Source organism: Oryza sativa, chromosome 4 (assembly GCF_034140825.1).
Source record: "Oryza sativa Japonica Group chromosome 4, ASM3414082v1".
Lineage (NCBI taxonomy): Eukaryota > Viridiplantae > Streptophyta > Magnoliopsida > Poales > Poaceae > Oryza > Oryza sativa.
This window is the reverse complement of record NC_089038.1, coordinates 13116449-13136885: the sequence shown is the minus strand read 5'-3', so window position 1 is coordinate 13136885 and position 20437 is coordinate 13116449. Positions and strand designations below refer to the sequence as shown.

Here is a 20437-nt window from a genome sequence, read left to right as displayed (position 1 = left end):
TGCTGATATTACCAAATTTGGTCGTTAACACATGCCCCCCAAGTCCGGGATATTTGATAATGTTCCGGATTTGCCTTGTACCGACTCCGAGCAAGTTTCGCACTCTGCCATTTTTCGACCGTTATTCTATCGCTTTAAATGCCAACCATTGCCCTCGAGAAATCTCACGCCGTGACTTCCGTTTTCCCGCTCAAGCGAAACTTTGTCCTTTGTCTCTCCGGCGATTCCTCCGACACAAAAGCGATCCCCAGGCGATTTCGCTTTTGATCAGATCTCCGCCTACGGCGATGTCGTCTTCTACTAGCCCATCTACTGCGCCATTGGCCAAGTACGCTGAGGTAAGTTCTCACCGGCTAGATCTCTTTTCCTCGCATGAAATCGATTTCTCCTTTTCTTATTATGTTTTCTGCTTCCCGATTCCTTTGGATTTGCAGCATCTTTCCAATCTAGTTATGATTCCCAGCCTATCGCACAAAAACTACTATTTTCTTGGCCCAATCGGCAATCTTGACCCCACTGATTTTATCATTGGTGAAACCAACAGAATCCCCTTTAGACTAGCCAACCCTAACTTGGGTCACTGGAAGTCTTGGCCATCTCTCGAAAAGCCTACCCCTGATAAGAGCTGGACCACCTGGTACCAACGCATATCGGCTAGTAAGAAAGCCCACTGGGATGAGATTGGGATAGGCCAAGCGCTTGCTCTCACCATAGCCAATTCTGCTAAGGATGAACCTCTGATGGCTACCGCCACCTATTTCTGGTCCAACACCATCAATGCCTTCTTATTTAACCAAAGGCCGATGACTCCAATTTTGATAGACATTATCATGATTACTGGATTAGATGTAACTTCATCAGCTAACCCTACGAGTATGAACACCAAGAACCAATTTGACTTCAAGACCAAAAGCATAGGAGGGTGGTCTGGTTATGTAGCGACATACATGGGCAAAGGGCCTGTCACACCTCGGGAGTACGTAGCTTTCTTGCTTATGTGGCTAGAAAAGTTTCTCTTCTGTGGATCCAGCTGTGGTCCCACAACCAATTGGCAATTTGTAGCCGAAGCCTTAGGATCAAAGAAACAATTTCCCTTAGGCAAAATCCTTCTCGGCTATCTATACCAAATGTTAAACAATGCATCGGCTAAGATAGCCGTCGGCTCAATAGTTGGAGCAGGTGGACCATGGAGGCTACTGCAGACCTGGCTAAGCTTGGTAGTCATGAAAGTTGTCAATCGGCCATCTGTAACAGAAGCTGAATTCCCAAGGTTGGACCCAATTGTAGAAGACAATGGAGAAGAACGCACCCATCGCAGATCCATGTCATATGGAGAATATGCATCCACACCAACCGATGCTGGTGCAAAACTATCGGCTGAGCTGCTCAAAGATTGGTTCTGCAGCTTTTTTGAAGGCTTCCAGAAAGATGCCCAGGTTTGGTTTCTTTATGAAGACTCAGCAGACCTTGAGCTCCTATTAGACTTCAGATTTGAAGACATCAATCATGAAAGATATCAAACGTCCAGGGAAGTCTTTACAGCTGCAATCAGCCCATGCATCCTACCTGTCGGTATTCACCAAGGAGGAAATATCCAAGTCTCCTACGAATTCTATTACCCTATAATATTGAGTTAGCAAGATTCAGGAGCAGGAACTTTGACAGATGGTGGGGTGAATGGAAATTGCATCTATTTTATTAATTGGCCACAATGTACATGACAGATCTATTCCCTGACATCATACCCCAGGTAAACTTTGTCATCACTAAATTTCATAACGGTTAGTCGATTCATTACTTGACTAATCTTTTGTCCCTGTTTTGCAGACAACAGAGTCCTCCCGTCCACATCAGAGCAATATTGGTAGGAACAATGAATATGCCCCAGGTCTGATTCCTAATGGAGGCGAATTGTCTCCCCCTGTCATCGGCTATCATGCCCCCAAGGTCTCAACCCTCCTCCAAGGCGCCATCAGAGAACCAACCGATGTAACCAAGAAAAGGAAAACTAGATCATCGGTTGTGAGCACCTTGACTCTAGCTCCAAAGAAAAAGGCCAAGTCTAAGAAAACCAAGCCAACCGACGACATGCCTGCTTTGGATCCATCCATTGAACAAGCTGTGGATGAAAAAGATATTGAGGATGATGTTGATCAGGCTGCAGCCGAAGTAAGTGATACTGAAAAAACACCATCGGCTTCGCCTAAGCAGATACCTTCAACTCCTTCTGCCCCCACTCACTTCTTCAGAGTAAAACATCTTTCCTTGCAAACCCTTTTATAATCATTATTCTTCAACCAACTACTCATAGGTTTTGTAGTTACAGAAGAAGAAAACTGCTATAAAAAAGAAATCGGCAGCTCCAATTCTCAAACCAGCTCTACCAGTAAGACACTCTCAATTTTACTAGTTGATTTCAGCCGATTTTTTCTAACACTTGTCTTTTTACAGCCTGCTCCTTCTTTTTCTCCTGTACAACAATCATCGAGTGACCGAGCTCCATCGGCCGTGGGGAGTCATCATATTGTGGAAGAAGAACAATCGGCTGCTCCTGCTATCCCAGTAAGTTTTCCTTTGATGCAAGAATTTAGATCGACTATATTGACTTAGCTCTCAAACTTTCTAAACTTATACCTGCAGGTTCTAGCCGATCTCTTCTCTTTTGATATCAAAGATTATCTTGATGAGGCAGAAGAAGATACTTCAAGCAAAGCTCTAGCTCCCTTATCTGACGATGCAAAGAAAACACTTGAAGATATCTCGTGTCAGCTAGAGGCCTCTTCTCTGGATAGCTTAGTGGTCGACTGTGGATCGATTAGGACACGATTGCACGAAGTACAAGCTCTAATTCCTGAAGAACTGGCCGATGTCCTAACTGCAGCCGCTTATCTTGAGCAGCATCAATTTAAACTAGAAAAAGCCAAGCTAAGATTAGCCGAACGCCGTGAGCGCAAAGAGATTGAAGCCACAATCCAAGTCAATCGGCAGCTTGTGCATGAAGACAAAGTCAAACTCGATCAGCTATCCGAAGGTCCAATCAAATCCAATATCGATTGGCTTGAAGCCCGCAAGAACGATCTCTTGGCACAGCTTGAAGAATGCAATGCTGAATTGGATATGGAGCACAAAAAGCTAGCCGATCTCCCAAAATCTGTCGAAGAGCAAAAAGCAAGGCTTAAATCGGCTATCAAGAATGTCGCTGACCTAACCAAGTCCCAAAAGATCATTTCTGGAAGTGATGCTCAATGTCACGTCCCAAAATGACCCAAAAATATATCCTTTAAATTATGGCTAGAATAATTAAAATCCTTGTGAAAGCCTCCAACAATTAAAATGTGCAAAGTTAAAAGTCAAATAAGGCTTAGAGGATTTTTGTATATTCCCTAAAAGCCTAAAATGTGTAAATAAATTTTAGTGGAATTTTCAGAGCACAAATAATAATTATTAAGAAATAAACAAAGTTGAAAAGGTTTTATAAAAAGAAAAACCCTAAAAGTCCCCCTTCCCTCCCTTGGGCCGGCCCGGCCCATCTCTCCTTCCCCCTCTCTCTCTCTTCTCTCCCCGCGGCCCACTCGGCCTCTCCCCACGCGCGCGCCGCTGACGGGCGAGCCTGCCCGCCACCCTCGCTGACGGGTGGGGCCCACCCGTCATCCCTGACCTCCCGCCGCTCCCGCCGCTTCCGCCGCTTCGCCCGCGCCCTAGCGCCGCCGCCGCCGCGAATCCACCGCATCCCGCCGTCCCCGCGTGCAATAAAGTGGGGGGAAATACTCCCCGTGATTCCCTCTTCCTTTCCCCCCATTTTTCCCTCTCTCTCTCGGTTTCAAACGGACGGATTTGCCCCCGCAAATCTCGCCGGCGCCATTGATGGCGGCCGGACCTCCCGCGCCGGTTTCCTACCTCCCCGGCCACTCTCTCCCCCTTCCAACCCTATTTAAACCCTCCCCGCACCTCCTCCGTCCGTTTCCACCTCTCGCCGCCCTTCCTCCTCGCCGGATTCGAGCTCGCGACGTCGCTTTCTCTCTCCGCCGTCGCCGCCGAGCTCTTGTACGCCGCCATCGTCGCCCCGGACCGCCTCCCACCTCGGCGCCGCCTCCTTTGGCTTCGCCGCATCCTCGCCGACCTCGTCCACCTCTCCGTTTCGGTCGCCGACCGCCGGAGCGCCGCCGACCCCATCAACCCGAGCCGCGCCACCGCCTCCCTCCGCTCCGGCCGCCTCCCTCATCGCCGCCGTCGCCCCGGGGTGAGCCGTGGACCGTCGCCTCCTTTCCCCCTTCCCTCCCCTCTCTCGGCCGCCGCTCCGCCGCGCTGGTGGTCGCCGGCGGCGACCAACGGGGCACGGGGGCGCCGCCTCCCGCCGACCGCGCCGGCTTAGCCGCACTCGGGCGCGCCGAGTGGGCCACCGTGGACCGTGGACCGTGAGGCTGCCGCGTGGGCCCCACTCCCATGGACCCGGTCCGCGCGCCCTCTCCCCTCGGCTGACGCAATAAACCATTTTTAAATTAAAATTTAAATGAAGAAATTCGTAAATATTCATTTAAAGAGCATATGAACTTCAAATGGCCATAACTTGGCCATTTGAACTCGGAATTGGACCGTTCAAGTCTCTAATTTTTCCTTAAGAAGTTAAGAACCCATTTTTGTGCTTTGTTCCTGCTTGTTATATGGAGTTTATTAGAGTAAAAGCCTTTTTTCTTTCCGTTGATCGTGCAGACGCTACAGCTTCGGAAGATCCGCTCTACGTGGAGGTTGAAGCCGACGTTTGGGAAAGCGAGCAAGGCAAGTCACATCATCCTTGAACATATTGAATCCCAGTTTATAAAATTATTTTGATTTAAATTATTGCATTATCGCTTTATTTATATTCCCGCGTTATCACTGTTTTATTTAGCCATGCCTTTTTACCTTTGTTATGACCTTATTATTTTTGTTATTGTTATTATTACCTTGTTCACCCTAGAATAAATAAAACCCCAACTAGTGGATACTCTATCCATGGTACCACTAGTATGAATTTAGGTAGATGCTTCGCTGCTTAATTAGGCAACATTAGGTGGTTTTACAACTCTAAACTTTGGGAATATTCTTATCACCTGGACACTATGGAATGGTTGGATTATTGTGGAATTGGATTCACACCTCCTCCTCTTCTCAAAATCCTCAAAATGGTTTTAGGCTGGGCTCGGGGTGCATGGTTTTGATAGTAGCACCTCGGCCATATAAGGACCGGTCTTCGGGCCTCTGTTGCAAAGCACTACCGTACTTCCACATGTCTAGTGGGTAAGGCTTAGTTTGTGGCTCAGTCTGGTTATAAACAAAAGTACACGGATGGAGATGGACGAAGTCGGGGGTCGATGGACATCTCTAGGGCAAATGAAGGCTACATGAGCTACGGCCCGGTAGTCGAGATGTCATGGCACAGGGCTGGTGTCCTGCTGCTAGGGGCTCAGTCCTGCCTACCTGTCCCGGAGGTTCCGGCCGTAGGTGGGGTTGGGTCGGTACTCTTGTCTATGGCTAGGATGGGTTAGAAACTATGTCACGTCTTCCGTCCGTATACCGTGGTGGTATGTGGCACGTGGTTACACGTGAGGAAGATGTGTCTTGTGGGTAAAGATGTACACCTCTGATCAGAGTATAATCTATTCGAATAGCCGCGCCCTCGGTTATGGGCAAGCCGAGCAATGTACCCAAGTTAGTGTTTTAATTCATAAAACCTGCTTAACAACTAAATGTGGAATGGTTGGCCTGGGTTGGCTTGGGACGAGCTGGGACCCAGGGTTGGGTTGCCAGTTCGATCTGAATCATCGTAGGCCTTGGGTTAAGGCAGGTTCGTGTGGGTTCACGGCCTTGATTAATAATATTGCATAGCTCTAGGATCGTGTTTACAAAGTAGCTTTGAGCAACTAAGTGACTTTTAATGCTGTTTACTGCAAACCCTAACCCCCTATATTATGGCTCCCTTGTACTCCCTTGCATTTATTCTGCACTTATGGGTGTGTCTTGTTGAGTACGGTAGTTGTACTCAGTCTTGCTCAATTTTTCCCAAACCCAGAAGAGGAGTTCCTGGAAGATGAAGGCTTTGGTGTCTAGCTCGTGCCTGCCATCAAGCGCCTGTGGTCGTCGCCCTAGTCTTCCGCTGTTTTTCGTTTGTCTTCATGTGTGCTGGGCCTTCGCTGCCCATGTAATAAATTATCTAGTTACGCTCCCGCTTGTTAAACTCTATATTGTATCAACTTTTGGTGTACCTTGCCTCCTAGGACAAGGAATAATACACGCACGTAAGGAACGCCCGTTGGGTTATTTCCGGTCGTGACAAGCTTGGAAGCAACTCATTTTCGTTCCCAGCTCTTATCGCCGTACCTTGCGGGTACTGTGGTGAAGGGTGTGGGTGTGGCGAAAGGCTCCAGAGGCTAGGGTGTCCTCGTAGCCCCCCAGCTTGGAAGCAACTTATTTTCGCCCCCAGCACTTGACGCCATACCTTATTGGTACTATGGCAAAGGGCGTGGGTGGGCGAAACCTGTTCGCCCGCAACCCTTGACGCCGTACCTCATTGGCACTATGGCGAAGGGCATGGCGTGTGGTGAAACCTCTTCGCCCGCAGCCCTTGACGCCGTGCCATATTGGCACTGTGGCGAAGGGCGTGGGTTGGCGAAACCTGTTCACCCGCAGCCCTTGACGCCATGCCTTATTGGCACTAAGGCAAAGGGCGTGGGTAGACGAAACCTCTTCGCCTGCAACCCTTGACGCCGTACCTCATTGGTACTATGGCGAAGGGTATGGCATGTGGCGAAACATCTTCGCCCGTAGCCCTTGACGCCGTGCCACATTGGCACTATGGCGAAGGGCGTGGGTTAGCGAAACCTATTCGCCCGCAGCCCTTGACGCCGTGCCTTATTGGCACTATGGCGAAGGGCGTGGGTGGACGAAACCTCTTCGCTCGCAAGCCCATGACGCCGTACCTTATTGGTACTATGGCGCAGGGCGTGGGTTGGTGAAACTTGTTCGCCCGCAGCCCTTGACGCCGTGCCTTATTGGCGCTATGGCGAAGGGCGTGGGTGGACGAAACCTCTTCGCCCGCAACCCTTGACGCCGTACCTCATTGGTTCGATGGCGAAGGGCGTGGGTGGGTGAAACCTGTTCGCCCGCAACCCTTGATGCCGTACCTCATTGGTACTATGGCGAAGGGTATGGCGTGTGGCGAAACCTCTTCGCTCGCAGCCCTTGACGCCGTGCCATATTGGCACTATGGCGAAGGGTATGGCATGTGGCGAAACCTCTTCGCCCGCTGCCCCTGACGCCGTGCCATATTGGCACTATGGCGAAGGGCGTGGGTTGGCGAAACCTGTTCGTCCGCAGCCCTTGACGCCGTGCCTTATTGGCACTATGTCGAAGGGCGTGGGTGGACGTAACCTCTTCGCCTGCAAGGCCATGCGCCATACCTTATTGGTACTATGGCGCAGGGCATGGGTTGGCGATACCCGTTCGCCCGCAGCCCTTGACGCCGTGCCTTATTGGCGCTATGGCGAAGGGCGTGGGTGGACGAAACCTCTTTACCCGCAACCCTTGACGCTGTACCTCATTGGTTTGATGGTGAAGGGCGTGGGTGGGCGAAACCTCCTCGCCCGCAACCCTTGAGGCCGTACCTCATTGGTACTATGGCGAAGGGTATGGCGTGTGGCGAAACCTCTTCGCCCGCAGCCCTTGACGCCGTGCCATATTGGCACTATGGCGAAGGGCGTGGGTTGGCGAAACCTGTTCGCCCGCAGCCCTTGATGCCGTGCCTTATTGGTACTATGGGGAAGGGCGTGGCGTGTGGCGAAAGGTGTGCAGAGGCTGTCACGCCCTGATAAATTCATCCCGAAATAAAAATTATTTTCTAAAAGGAATAATAGAATTAATTAAAATTCAAAAAGAAATTGACAAACACTAAAATACCTGCTAGAAAAATTCGAATGTGGTCCGGAGAATTTTTGTTAAATTCTCCTTGGTCTAAAAGGAGCCCTCAAATTTTACTTGAATTTTCAGAGCACCGAAAATATTTATTAAACAACAACAATTAACAAAGTTTATTAAAAAGAAAAAGCTAAAAATAATCCCCCTCCTCCCTTTGGGCCAAGTCTGGCCCAAAGTCTCCCTCTCTCCCCCTCGGCCCACAGTCCAAATCCCTCTCCCCTCTCTTTGTTTTTCTCTCTTTCCTCCCGGGCAGCTCACTCCCTCCTCCTCCTTCCTCTCGGCCTGCCTCGGCCCAGCAGCCCGGCCCAAGCCAGGCCGAGCCAAGCCAGCCGCGTGCACGCGCGCCGCGCGTGCGCTGACTGCGCGCGCTGACCGCGTGGGGCCCACGCGCCGGTCGTCTTCCTCCTCCCGCACGGCCTCCTCTCTCTCCCGTGAAAACCCTAGTTCGTTCCTCCCTCGAAACCGCACGATTTAAGCATTGGATTCCAAAATTAATTGGGGGGAATTAATCCCCTTTCCTTCCTCTCCCTTTTCCCCCTAATCTCCCCTTTAATCGTGCACTATTTTGACCGGAACGGCTGCGCCATTCATGGCCGCCTTCCATGGCCGCCGGGCGCCTTTTCTGCCACCGTTCCCCGCTCCTCCCGTGGCCAGCTCCCTCCCCACGCCTATAAAACGGAACCCCCTCGCTCCGTTCTCTCGTTTTAGCCTCATCCCGAGCCTCCCCGTGGTCGTATCACCCCTCCCCGTCGTCGCCCTTCTCTTTCCCCCACGTCAACCGCCTCCAGCCGCCTCTCCCTCCTCACCCGTGCGCCGGCCGGCCGTGCCGCCGCCTTCCCCGGCGTCGCAGCCGCCTCCTCTCCCCGGCCTGCCCTCCGTTTCGCGCGGTGACCGCCGGAGGCGCGTCCCCACCGGCAACGGGTGGCATTGCCGCCACCCACTGCCTCCAGCCGCCCCTGCCGCACCGCTCAAGTGCGGGCCGGCCGCGCCGTCTCCTCCCTCGGCGTCGCCGCGTCGACCTCCACCCCGGCCTACCCTCTGATTCGTTCGGAGACCGCCGTCGCCCGCGCCGGCCTCTCCATCCTCTTCGTCGCCGGCGTCCCTTCGGCCGCCCCTCCCTCCTCCCCGGCTCATCGGCTCGCTGCGCCACCACCACCTCCGGCATCGCAGCGGCAAGGTCACCCTCGGCCTCGTCTCCCCTTCGACCGAACCCCGCCGGTGTTCGTCGTCGTCGTCATCGTTCCTCCTCGCCGGCTCGTCGTCTCGCGGCGCCGCCTCCGTCGTCGGCATCGCAGCGGCGTGTTCCGCGCCGTCCTCGTCTCCGTGCAGCCGCTGCCGGCTGCCCTCGTCGCTTTCTCGCCGGCCCCGGTCGTCGTCGTCGTCGCCCTCTCGTCGTTCCTGGTCGTCGTGGCGTTCGTCCCTCCGTCCAGCCGTTCTCGTTCGTCGTCCTCGCTTCGTCAAGTGCCGCAGCCCCATCATCGTCTTCGTCCTCGCCTCCGCGTCGTCAAGCCTCGTGCCGGCCGTGTCTCGCCTTCGTTCAAGGATCGCCGCCGAAGTCGTTCCCTCGCCGTCCGTCTCCGCCGCACCCGTTCGTCGTTGTCTTTCCCACGCCTTGTCGCGTGGTGGTAAGGATCTCTCCTCTCGCTGCCCCGTCCTCGTCCTTTCGGTGTCGCCCCGTACCCGTTGTGCGGTTGTCGACCCCGGTACCTGTGTACCGGTGTCGGTAGTCGTTCACGTGTGCGGGTGGTGACCGTGTAGTGTCCGTGTTAGTGTGTCCGCTCAGTAGCCGCGTGGTTTCCATGTGTGCAGCCCGTGTGGTGTCTAGTGGAGTCCGTTTGTCGGCCACTCGCCTCGGTTGACACACGGGGTCCGCTTCCGTCGACCCGTGGACCGTCTCTGTGTACTCGGTCTACCGCGGTCCTTTAGGTTGACATGTGGGGTCCGCATGTCAACAGCGCAGCCTTCCTGTCTTTTCCAGGCTAGCGCTTCCATATGTTTTATAGTTGCAAAGCTTAATTATAATAATCCGCAAATCTCCATATAACAGCATTAAACTTCGGATGATCATATCTTGGTCATACGAGCTCCGAATCGACCCGTTCAAGTCTCTTAATGTTTGTTATAACCTAAAGAACCGTGTGCTTTCTTTTTATATATTGTTATTGCTTCTTTATAGGCTTGTAGCTTTGCTTGTGTGCTTCGCGTAGCTTCTGTCGTTCCGGAGGTTCCCGAAGCGTGCTTTGTGGTCGTCGCCGAAGGTTCGGAAGGCCGTTCTCTCTGAGCAAGGCAAGTCACATCATCCTTGAACATATTGAATCCCAGTTTATAAAATTATTTTGATTTAAATTAATGCATTATCGCTTTATTTAAATTCCCGCGTTATCATTGTTTTATTTAGTCATGCCTATTTATCTTTGTTATGACCTTATTATTATTGCTATTGTTATTATTACCTTGTTCACCCTAGGATAAACAAAACCCCAACTAGTGGGTACTCTATTCATGGTTCCACTAGTATGAATTTAGGTAGATGCTTCGCTGATTAATTAGGCAACATTAGGTGGTTTTATAACTTTAGACTTTGGGAATTCTCATATCATTTGGACACTATGGAATGGTTGGCTTATGATGGAATTGGACACACACCTCCCCCTCTATTCAAAACCCCCAAAATGGTTTTAGGCTGGGCTCGAGGTGCGTGGTTGGGTTTTGTTAGTCGTACCTCGGGTACTATAAGGATTAAGCTCAGGCCTCTGTTGCAAAGCACTACCGTACTTCCACATGTCTAGTGGGTAAGGCTTAGTTTGTGGCTCAGTCTGGTTATAAACAAAAGTACACGGATGGAGATGGACGAAGTCGGGGGTCGATGGACATCTCTAGGACAAATGAAGGCTACACGAGCTGCGGCTCGGTAGTCGAGATGTCATGGCACAGGGCTGGTGTCCTGCTGCTAGGGGTTCAATCCTGCCTGCCTGTCCCGGGGGTTCCGGCCGTAGGTGGGGTTGGGTCGGTACTCTTGTTTATGGCTAGGATGGGTTGGGAACTATGTCACGTCTTCCGTCCGTATACCGTGGTGGTATGTGGCACGTGGTTACACGTGAGGAAGATGTGTCTTGTGGGTAAAGATGTACACCTCTGATCAGAGTAAAACCTATTCGAATAGCCGCGCCCTCGGTTATGGGCAAGCCTAGCAATGTACCCAAGTTAGTGTTTTAATTCTTAAAACCTGCTTAACAACTAAAATGTGGAATGGTTGGCCTGGGTTGGCTTGGGACGAGCTGGGACCCAGGGTCGGGTTGCCAGTTCGGTCTGAATCATCGTAGGCCTTGGGTTAAGGCAGGTTCGTGAGGGTTCACGGCCTTGATTAATAACACTGTGTAACTCTAGGATCGTCTTTATAAAATGGCTTTGGGCAACTAAGTGACTTTTAAATGCTGTTTTCTGCAAAACTTAACCCCTATATTATTACCCCTTGTACCCCCTTGTATTAATCATGCATCCGCCGGTGTGGCTTGCTGAGTACTGTGGTTGTACTCATTCTTGCTCAATCTTTCCCCCCCTTCAGTAAGAGAAGCTTTGGAGAAGAAGTCTTAGGTGGAGTCCTGGATTATACCCCAGTTGAGCACCTGTGAAGATGGAGCCGTAGGCCCGCTAGTCCGCTGCTGTTTATTTTTGATTGTCAGGCCTTAAGTGCCTTTGTAATAATGTAAATATTATCGATATAATAAAGATGTGCCTTTTGTATCATGTTTGTGTGGTGTACCTCGGCTTTTCCTGGGACGGGGATTAATACACTAGCATTTGGGAAAATGTATTTTTCTCGGTCGCGACAGAGGCTTGGGCGGCTTCGTAGCCCTCCAGCTTGGACTTAACCCACTTTCGCCCCCAGCCCTTGTCGCCGTACCGCGCGGGTACTGTGGCGAAGGGTGTGGGTGTGGCGAAAGGCTCCAGAGGCTAGGGTGGCCTCGTAGCCCCCCAGCTTGGAAGCAACTTATATTCGCCCCCAACCCTTGACGCCATACATTATTGGTACTATGGCGAAGGGTGTGGCGTGTGGCGAAACCTGTTCGCCCGCAGCCCTTGACGCCGTGCTATATTGGCACTATGGCGAAGGGCGTGGGTTGGCGAAACCTGTTCGCCAGCAGCCCTTGACGCCGTGCCTTATTGGTACTATGGCGAAGGGCGTGGCATGTGGCGAAAGGTGTCCAGAGGCTTGGGCGGCTTCGTAGCCCCCCAACTTGGACTTAACTCACTTTCGCCCCCAGCCCTTGTCGCCGTACCACGCGGGTACTGTGGCAAAGGGTGTGGTGAAAGGGGTCCCATTTCGCCTTTTCGGTCTGGGTTCCCCACGGACGGCGCCAGCTGTTGTCGAATGTACAACTATGCCATGTCGAAAGGCGTGGTTCTCTCAACAGTAGTTGGAATGTAAAAGCAATTGTATTGATTCGTGAAATATTTTTTGGGGATCCCCCCATTACATGGCCCTAGAGGTTTATTTATAGCCTTAGCACAAGCTTGCACTTTCTAGGGTTTAGTGTTACAGGGGATTTTACATGGTTGCCCTTATGAAAGGGACATTTACATGGGTATGCAGTGTCATTTGCACATATAGGCCTTTAATGGGCTGATAGGCTGGGCCTGGTCTATGGCAAACGGGCTTAAAAGGCCAGGGGCGGCCTGTTGGGCCTCCTTGATGCCGAACTCGTCATGGCGAAGTCTTTGTAGTTCGCCGAAGATGCCTTCACCCGAGATGCCTTTACTTTCAGAATACCGACGCGGCTTTCCAGCCTTCGCCATCTTCGCTTATGGCTTTCGCCATAGGGCTTCGCCTGAATGGCCTTGACATCTTTGGCTTGAATCCTTGCTGGTACTATAGTTTCGGCAGGTCCGGTCGAAGGGCTTCATGGCATGCCTCCAACACTAAACAACCTAGAATCACAATTAATTTGGGATAGAGGTAGTATGTGTTAAATTGTTCTAGGCTCTCGCGTCACCCACGCCTAGGCGACTCAGGGACAAAACCCTAGCCCCCACTGCCGCACCTTCCCCATCCCCCCACCTCGCTGCCGCCGGAGCGTGTCGTCGGAGAACCGGGCGATGAGCCAGGATGGCGGTGGAGGGGCCTTATCGTAGAGGCGCCCTGTCTCGAGCGTGGGAGAGGCAGCGTGACGAGTTGTGAACCGGAGACCTGGAGGTGGCAGCGGCACATCCTCCCCGGCGAGGGAGGTGGCAGATCCGGCACTTCCGCGACCAAATCTGATGCTCCTACGGCTGGATCTAGTGCCTCCGCGTCGGATCTAGCTGGGGTCGAGCAGCGGGGGGCGAAGGCAATGAGAGGCACGATGGTAGCTGCTGGGAGGGAGAGGCTGGGCACGGATGGCGGTAGCGGGCGGGCAGTAGCGGTGCGGGCCATGCGTATAGCCACCAGGAGGGAGAGGCCGGCGGGAGGACGGAGCAGCTAGCTGCAGTGGACGGCAGTGTGCGTGAGGCCGCGCGCGTGGGTATCAGTGGGAGGCCGGGGGTGACGGTGAGCTGGACCCTATGGTGGCGGCACAAAATTGGCAACGACGATGGGTCTCCCCTCTTTGCCTGGCATGCCCCTTCTTCCCCTAGTGCTCCCCCTCCTTTAGCCGTTCTGTCTCCAGATACGGTCGTGGAGAGCTCTAGCGTAGAGATGGTGGTGGTGCCTAGCACTGGAGGTGTTCTACTCGCCTCCCTCGTTGCTTCATGTTGTAGAATTGGGACGGTCGGCGTGCGGAGGAGCCGATGAGGGTCGTCGGTGCAGTGGTGCTCCCGGTGCGACGATGGCCAGTCGACGGAGGGGCATCAGTGTGGTAGAGAGCACATGCTAGCAGAGGTCTGACGGTGGCAGGACGTCGGTGTCATAACAGGAGGAGGAGATCGGCTATAGGCGAAAGCCTTGCTTGACACCTTGTCTGGGCAAACAACGACAATGTCTTCAACGTTTCAATCCCTCCTAAGGGCGTTGTTGAGAGGCCTACCTCTCCCTCTAGCAGGACCTCGGGTGAAAACCAAGTCCTCTTCTGGATGGGCGGCTCTGTTGCCTATCCAACATTCGATCTTTCAGTCTTCGACAACATTCTTGGATGTTGCCATCCGGTTTGCTCGTGGGAGGAGTGGATCTTCTTCTCTCTCGCCCTCTCCTTTGGCAACCCTTCTACGTGGCGATGGCTCAGAGCCTATGGGGGGATCTTTTGGTTGGAGTTGGCTTAGGAAGGTCGTTTGTGACCCCTTCGTGGGGCTAGCGGCATCCAATCATGCATAGCGGAGGCCGGCTTGATGCTAGATCCTTTCCGGGGAGTGTGTGCAGGTGCAGTTGGCATGTGTTGGTATTGCTTTGGTGTTTTTTCCCTTTTCCTGATTATTGCCTCCCAAATTGGTAATCTTGTTAATATAAAACTTGCATCGTCCGGTGCAATTCGTTCAAAAAAAATATATTAAATTGTTCTTAGACAGCTAAACTAGTTCTAATAGTTTTTTCTTATACTACTTATTCAACATCTCCGGTGCAATTAATCAAACAACATCCTAAACATATGAGTGAGTTTATAGTCTATGAGAAGGTACCGAAAAATATCATATTTTCTACTGTAAAATTTGGACCTCTCGGTATTAGGAGGTACTAAATTTACACTAAATTTTTTTATACCTTTCACGGCTATAAAATTTCTTTAAACATATACAGACTTACCATAGCTAAACAACCAAACAAGTCACAATTGTATTCTCACATCTGGTTGATGCTAGCCTGGGCATTTCTTCTTTTGACCCGGTCTTACCACTATCAAGCGACCAAACACTCCCAAAAGAAGGGTAAATAATTTAGGCATGCAAGTATGGATTAAATCTGCTAGAAATGCAGGCAATCGATCGCTATTAGATATGACTTAATTTAAATTACCTACAGGTGAACAATGTCGGCTTCTTCTTCCTAAAACCAGCGGTGAACGTGACACCGGAGGAGCTCTCCAGTGTGATGGCGGGCAACCTGGAGTCATGCTTCCACCTAAGCCAGCTGGTGCACCCTCTCCTCAAGGCCTCCGGCAAGGGCAACATCGTCAATATCTCTGGCATATCGACTGTTACCGGATTCCCAACTCTCCCCATCTGTGTCTTCTCAACTGCAAAAGGTAATTAAAGAATAAAAGATCACTGAGTATATTCACTCTGCGTACCAACACAAATTTAGGGTTGAAACTTTTATACGTAGGTGCTTGATAGTGTGCAATTATTATTATTATTATTTTGTTACTTTTTGTAAAGTTGGTGGCCACGGCGATTAGCATTTGAAATTTGTCTGAATAGGATAGGTTGCCATTCATAAATGCCTTTAAGTGTAATTCCAAAATAAGTAGGAAGGTAGCCCGCGCAATGCGCGGGCATGTATAGCATGTTGTGTTTTGGAAACCTATATAAGTGGAATATAACCAGATGATACCTGCCATGCTTCAAAAGTACAATTTCTTCAAAAAATTTCTTCATTAGCATCGCTCGGTAATTTTTTTCCAAACTATTTGGTAACTTGAAATTATTTAGTATTTAATTCATGCCTATAAGAAATCATTTGTAATCTTTCTTTCTAGCTAGGAAAAAGGTTGGCATCTTATTTTTTATTGATGAAAAGAATAATAAAATAAATCAACTTGCCATATTCATTGTAGAGTATTATATATTATCTTATAATAAAAAAACATCTATACCGTCTCAAAAATACTAGATCATAAGAGTGTCTCCTAAATTTAAAATAAAAATCACTTTTCTATTGTCACCTCTTCTCATGACAATTGTATTGTTTTAGTGGATACTTATTATCATTATCATTGATTTTGAAAGTTGAGAGTATATTTAATAGATCAAACTACATCATACCATTACAATAAGATTAATACATTATTAGTTAACTAAAAAATCATCTATGTTATTTAGATGAGTGTCCATGTCTCACTTCTTTCCAAATCTATGTATAAATATTCTAACAATACCTCTTCTATCAATTAATAGGATAACAACGTTAAATTAGATAAGAATATTCGTGTAGTGGGTGAAGTTGACCGCGGGCGCCAAGGCTTTCTTCCCTGCTGCCGTGAGATATGGGTTTCTCATAGCCGTGCCTCTCTAGACCAGCGTGGAGCATAATTTTAATGCCTAATTAATTATAGGTGCCCTCATAGAGAATTGTCTCCTGGGTAGGAAGTTGAGCTCTATTGCCAAAGGTATCCTCTCATTGAGACTATCTCAGCCCACTATATGTATGTCCCAGCTATACTTATGATTGCATAGCATGCTCTATTATCATGCATGATGCCCTTCAAAAAAGGACAAAGAGAAGATGAAGGTGATGAAAATAAATTGTTTTTTATATTCTGAGTTGTTTTAGGGTATAGTGTAGACATAGTTTGTTTATATTGTTAATTAATATTACTCAAATTTTAATAGTATAGATACAATATTCTTTTTCGAAAATGAGCGAGGTTAATAATTGGATATTGCTGGAAAATATAGCTAAAGAGAAATACCGCACTAATAATCTCCAAGATTAACCCCTGGTTTGTTTTTAACACTTATTGTTCAAGACAAATTTACTAATTTCAAAAATTTGTTTATTTTCCCAAACGTATTTGCTGTAACTTATTCATTGGAGTGCACTTACAGCCACGTTAATGGGGTGTATAACATCCATCCATCAACAATGCCCTACATATGGGAATTTCTCAACTATTAGAAAATATATTATGAGTACTTTAATGTCAATGTTACTTGATTGTTCATTTGTTGCCAACACTATTTTGGCAAATGAAACAAATTTACATATACGACCATAATTATTGTGATGTTCTAAGGGGTAGTATTATAGTAGCTAGAAACATTTTTGATATTATTTTTCGTATCTACAAGAATGTATGCTTCTGGATTGTGACCATGTATGCTTCCGACTTCATATCTACACCAGTCAAATAGTTTTGAAAAATTAAAAAGCTTTCAAAATTAAATTAGATCTACTTCTAAAAAGATGACTAAATTCTATTGTTTTTATTTTACATATGTAGATTCATATTAGTGTGTATACTTGTTAGGTGATATTTTACACCATAAAATATGATGTGAAATTATTTAAAAGTTATTATGACAATAATTATTATATGTCGACACCATGTGTTATGATGTATTTAGCACTACAAATAACTGTTATAATCCGTTAATAGTTCATTTGATGATAAAAAACTTGACGATATATAATTTCAAGTAACGACATTAATTTAATGGCCATTAATTTGATATTTTATCTTTGATGTAGTTTAACTAGTATAATTAATCTTTGATGTAGTTTAGCTGTGTTTGATTACGGACTAATGTTATCTTCAAATCATAGAAAATCCCAGTTTTAAATACCATTTACTTTTCCAAATAATGCTAAGTGTGCACGTATCGTTTTTCGCATCGAATGTATATTTGTTTAGTTTATTTCTGTCTAACTCTCCATATATACATGGGGAGTTGGATATTTAATGGCCTAAAATACCGTGTTTACCACTTTAATGTTTGTGAAGTACTCGTTCTGGTTTTTAATGGTTTTTAATGTATGACGTCATTAAATTTTGATATGACATTTCACAATTTGCATTAAAAGAAACATATAAATGATATTTGTTTTATCATGACTTGTTTTATCATAAAAAAATCTATAATCTCAATTTATAATTTTACATATTTATATATTTTTAATAAGAAGAATGGTCAAATGTTATAGAAAAAAAAAGAGGAAGTGATATATTTTAGCTTTCTCTGAGATGAAAAAAATACTGTTGAATTTTATTTTCCAATCATACTACGAAAAATATGTAGCAACATGGACAAATCTAATGCGTTTATTTTTGGATCCAATGGTAGTTTTAAGGTTTCCACTATGTATGTGGTTTATGTGGTTTGTAATATATATTTTTCCATCATACTATAGGTACGTAGGTGGGTTTTTTTGCTTTGGCCTGTATAGTTTTTTCTCCCGGTGAACTCTACCTACGTGGCGAACTTTATGTACATATGTATTTTCTCACGTACATTTTTTTCTCGTGAACTTTACGAACGTAAGCATTTTCTGTCGTACTTAGACGAGGATAATTAGGATGGAAAGATTACATTTTTAAAATGGTGAACTTTACGAACTTACGCATTTTCTCTCGTACGTGGACGGGGATTATGATGGAAAGATTACATTTTTATTTTTTCAAAGTAAGATCTAATATAATGGTCTAAAATAATGGGCCCATCAATTTAAGTAAAAATAAAGACTACATTCATTTTTTCTGTGAATATCTATGATTTTCTCTAATTCGTTAGAGTGTCACGTGGTGCGTCACGTGGTGACATAGAAGAGTTTGTAGAGTAGCACGTGTTGCCTTAGGAGTGTTGGTAGGAAGTTTAATATAGTTTAGTATGTAATACTCCCTATGAGTTGATAATACTTGTCGTTTTGAACAAGGGCACGGTCTTTAAAAAACAACTTTGACCATTATTTTTTATTATAATATGTATAAAATTGTTAGCAAATATATGATCTTATTAAAGTACTTTTTAAGAATAATCTATACATGTAGTCACCATATTTGAAAGACAAATATTTTAAAAATGATTCATAATCAAAGATTCTAAAGTTTGACTTCACCCTTATCCAAAACGACAAGTATTATCAGCTCGGAGGGAGTAGAAATCTATGGTTTATAATGTTTGATTTTATTTTCTATTTCATTGTCTAAAAGAAATTTAATCTTAAATTTTGAGGGGGTGGACGGATAGACGGACGTAAGTACGTACATACATACGTATATACGTGGTGGGGAGAGGAGGCCCAGGAGGTGGTGGGGTAGGGTGGGGTGGGACTTATGGATGGGTTTTTAGATTTTGTTTAAATATAGATCTGATGGTGAAAAATAATGGGTCTACCGTATTAAATGAGAATAAGGGTGGGATGTTTTGCTTTTTTTTCACAATTTCTTTGATTTCTCTAATTTATTAGAGCGCCAAGTGACGATCTAGTAGCGTTTGTAGGAATTTTAATGGACTTTTATTATATAATAGATAGATTATTATATAATAGATAGATAGATTTTATCTATGTAGTTTTTTTGCTTAGTTAGAAATGTCTTGTCTAGTTAGTTAGAAATATTAATCGCCAGATAATGCTCTTACTAATCTCAGGAGCAATGAATCAAATTACCAAGAGCCTAGCTGTTGAATGGGCAAGCGACAAGATCCGTGTGAACTGCATCGCGCCGGGCATCATCGATACACCCCTTGGTGATGATGTACGTTTAATTCTCCACACATATGTACACCAATTTATTGCGAAGGCTGGTGCTTTTGTTAAATTACATATATTTGTTCCCCGGTTTTAGATTTTATTTTCACATCAAAGTTCTGAGTTATTAATTGACCCTCTACTTTTATTATGGATATATATTTATTTGTTTCACTCAAGAACAATTGTTGATGCTCTCAACCACAGGTCAAGAGCGGCAATAATCCTCACCTTCAGGGTGTTAGCGGGACGGACTTCATACAAGACGACATCGCACGAACGCCGATGCGGCGTGTAGGCAAGCCGGAGGAGGTCTCATCGCTGGTGGCGTTCCTCTGCATGCCAGCGGCGGCATACATCACCGGCCAAATCATTTGCGTCGACGGTGGCCGCACCCTATCTTAGCAGAGTATGTTTAATTGCCCTAAAGCCCTAAACCATATAAAGAATTAGTTCCTACCTCACGCGTTGCTACGGAACAATCGTGTTAATTGAAGGATATAATTTCAGAGCTAGCATTGTGTATACTCTGGCTAAAACAAAATTAAAGAGCATCATATATATTGACGTGTCCTTTACAATTTACGTTATTATTATATACTAAAAGTCTATTAAATTAAGCTTCCTATAAACGCTCACGTGGCACTCCTAGAAACACTCCTAGGCCATCACAAGGCATTATCTAATCTTACCATCAATTTTCACTTAAATTAGTGGACTCGTTATTTTACATCATTGGATTAAATCTATTATTAAAAAATAATAACTTTCTCCTTTTATACGATACAAGCGCTATTACTGTTGTTATGTACGTACAAGTTTATACGGTACAAACTATGTCCTTCTCCCGTACGTATTTACGTACATGAAAACAAAACAATAGCTTTACATAAAACGCCGGAATAAAAAGAAAAAACCATACGCATATACATAAAAAAGAGAGCAAAAAAAATTACATCCAAAAAAATTGACAATCTTTAAAATATGACAATACCTTACCTTCTGTTCGCCGGAAAGAAAAGAAGAAACCATACGAATGTACATAAAAAAGATAGCAACAAAATTACATCCATAAAAATCGACGATCTTTAAAATATGATTTTCTAAAATATATTACATCACAAATATAAATATATATAGTTAAACTAAGATCTATAATAATAATATTAAATA

The 20437-nt window shown here is 46.6% G+C and overlaps 1 protein-coding gene across 1 annotated transcript; it reads left to right on the top strand.

Annotated features, from left to right (window-relative positions):
• Nucleotides 1-287: 287 nt before the first annotated feature.
• On the top strand, nt 288-19669 carry LOC107276940 (noroxomaritidine/norcraugsodine reductase). Its single transcript, XM_015779284.1, has 5 exons — nt 288-338; nt 1828-2169; nt 14879-15101; nt 19165-19271; nt 19502-19669. Exons 1-5 carry the CDS (start codon nt 288-290, stop codon nt 19667-19669), a joined length of 891 nt encoding a protein of 296 aa, XP_015634770.1.
• The last annotated feature ends 768 nt before the right edge of the window (nt 19670-20437 follow it).

Excerpts from the sequence above, each read along its gene's own strand:
- LOC107276940 (XM_015779284.1), top strand. The coding sequence starts at position 288 with ATGTCGTCTTCTACTAGCCCATCTACTGCGCCATTGGCCAAGTACGCT. Across the intron at positions 2,170-14,878 it reads TTGATCAGGCTGCAGCCGAA|GTGAACAATGTCGGCTTCTT; the intron begins GTAAGTGATACT and ends AATTACCTACAG. Across the intron at positions 19,272-19,501 it reads ATACACCCCTTGGTGATGAT|GGTGTTAGCGGGACGGACTT; the intron begins GTACGTTTAATT and ends CCTCACCTTCAG.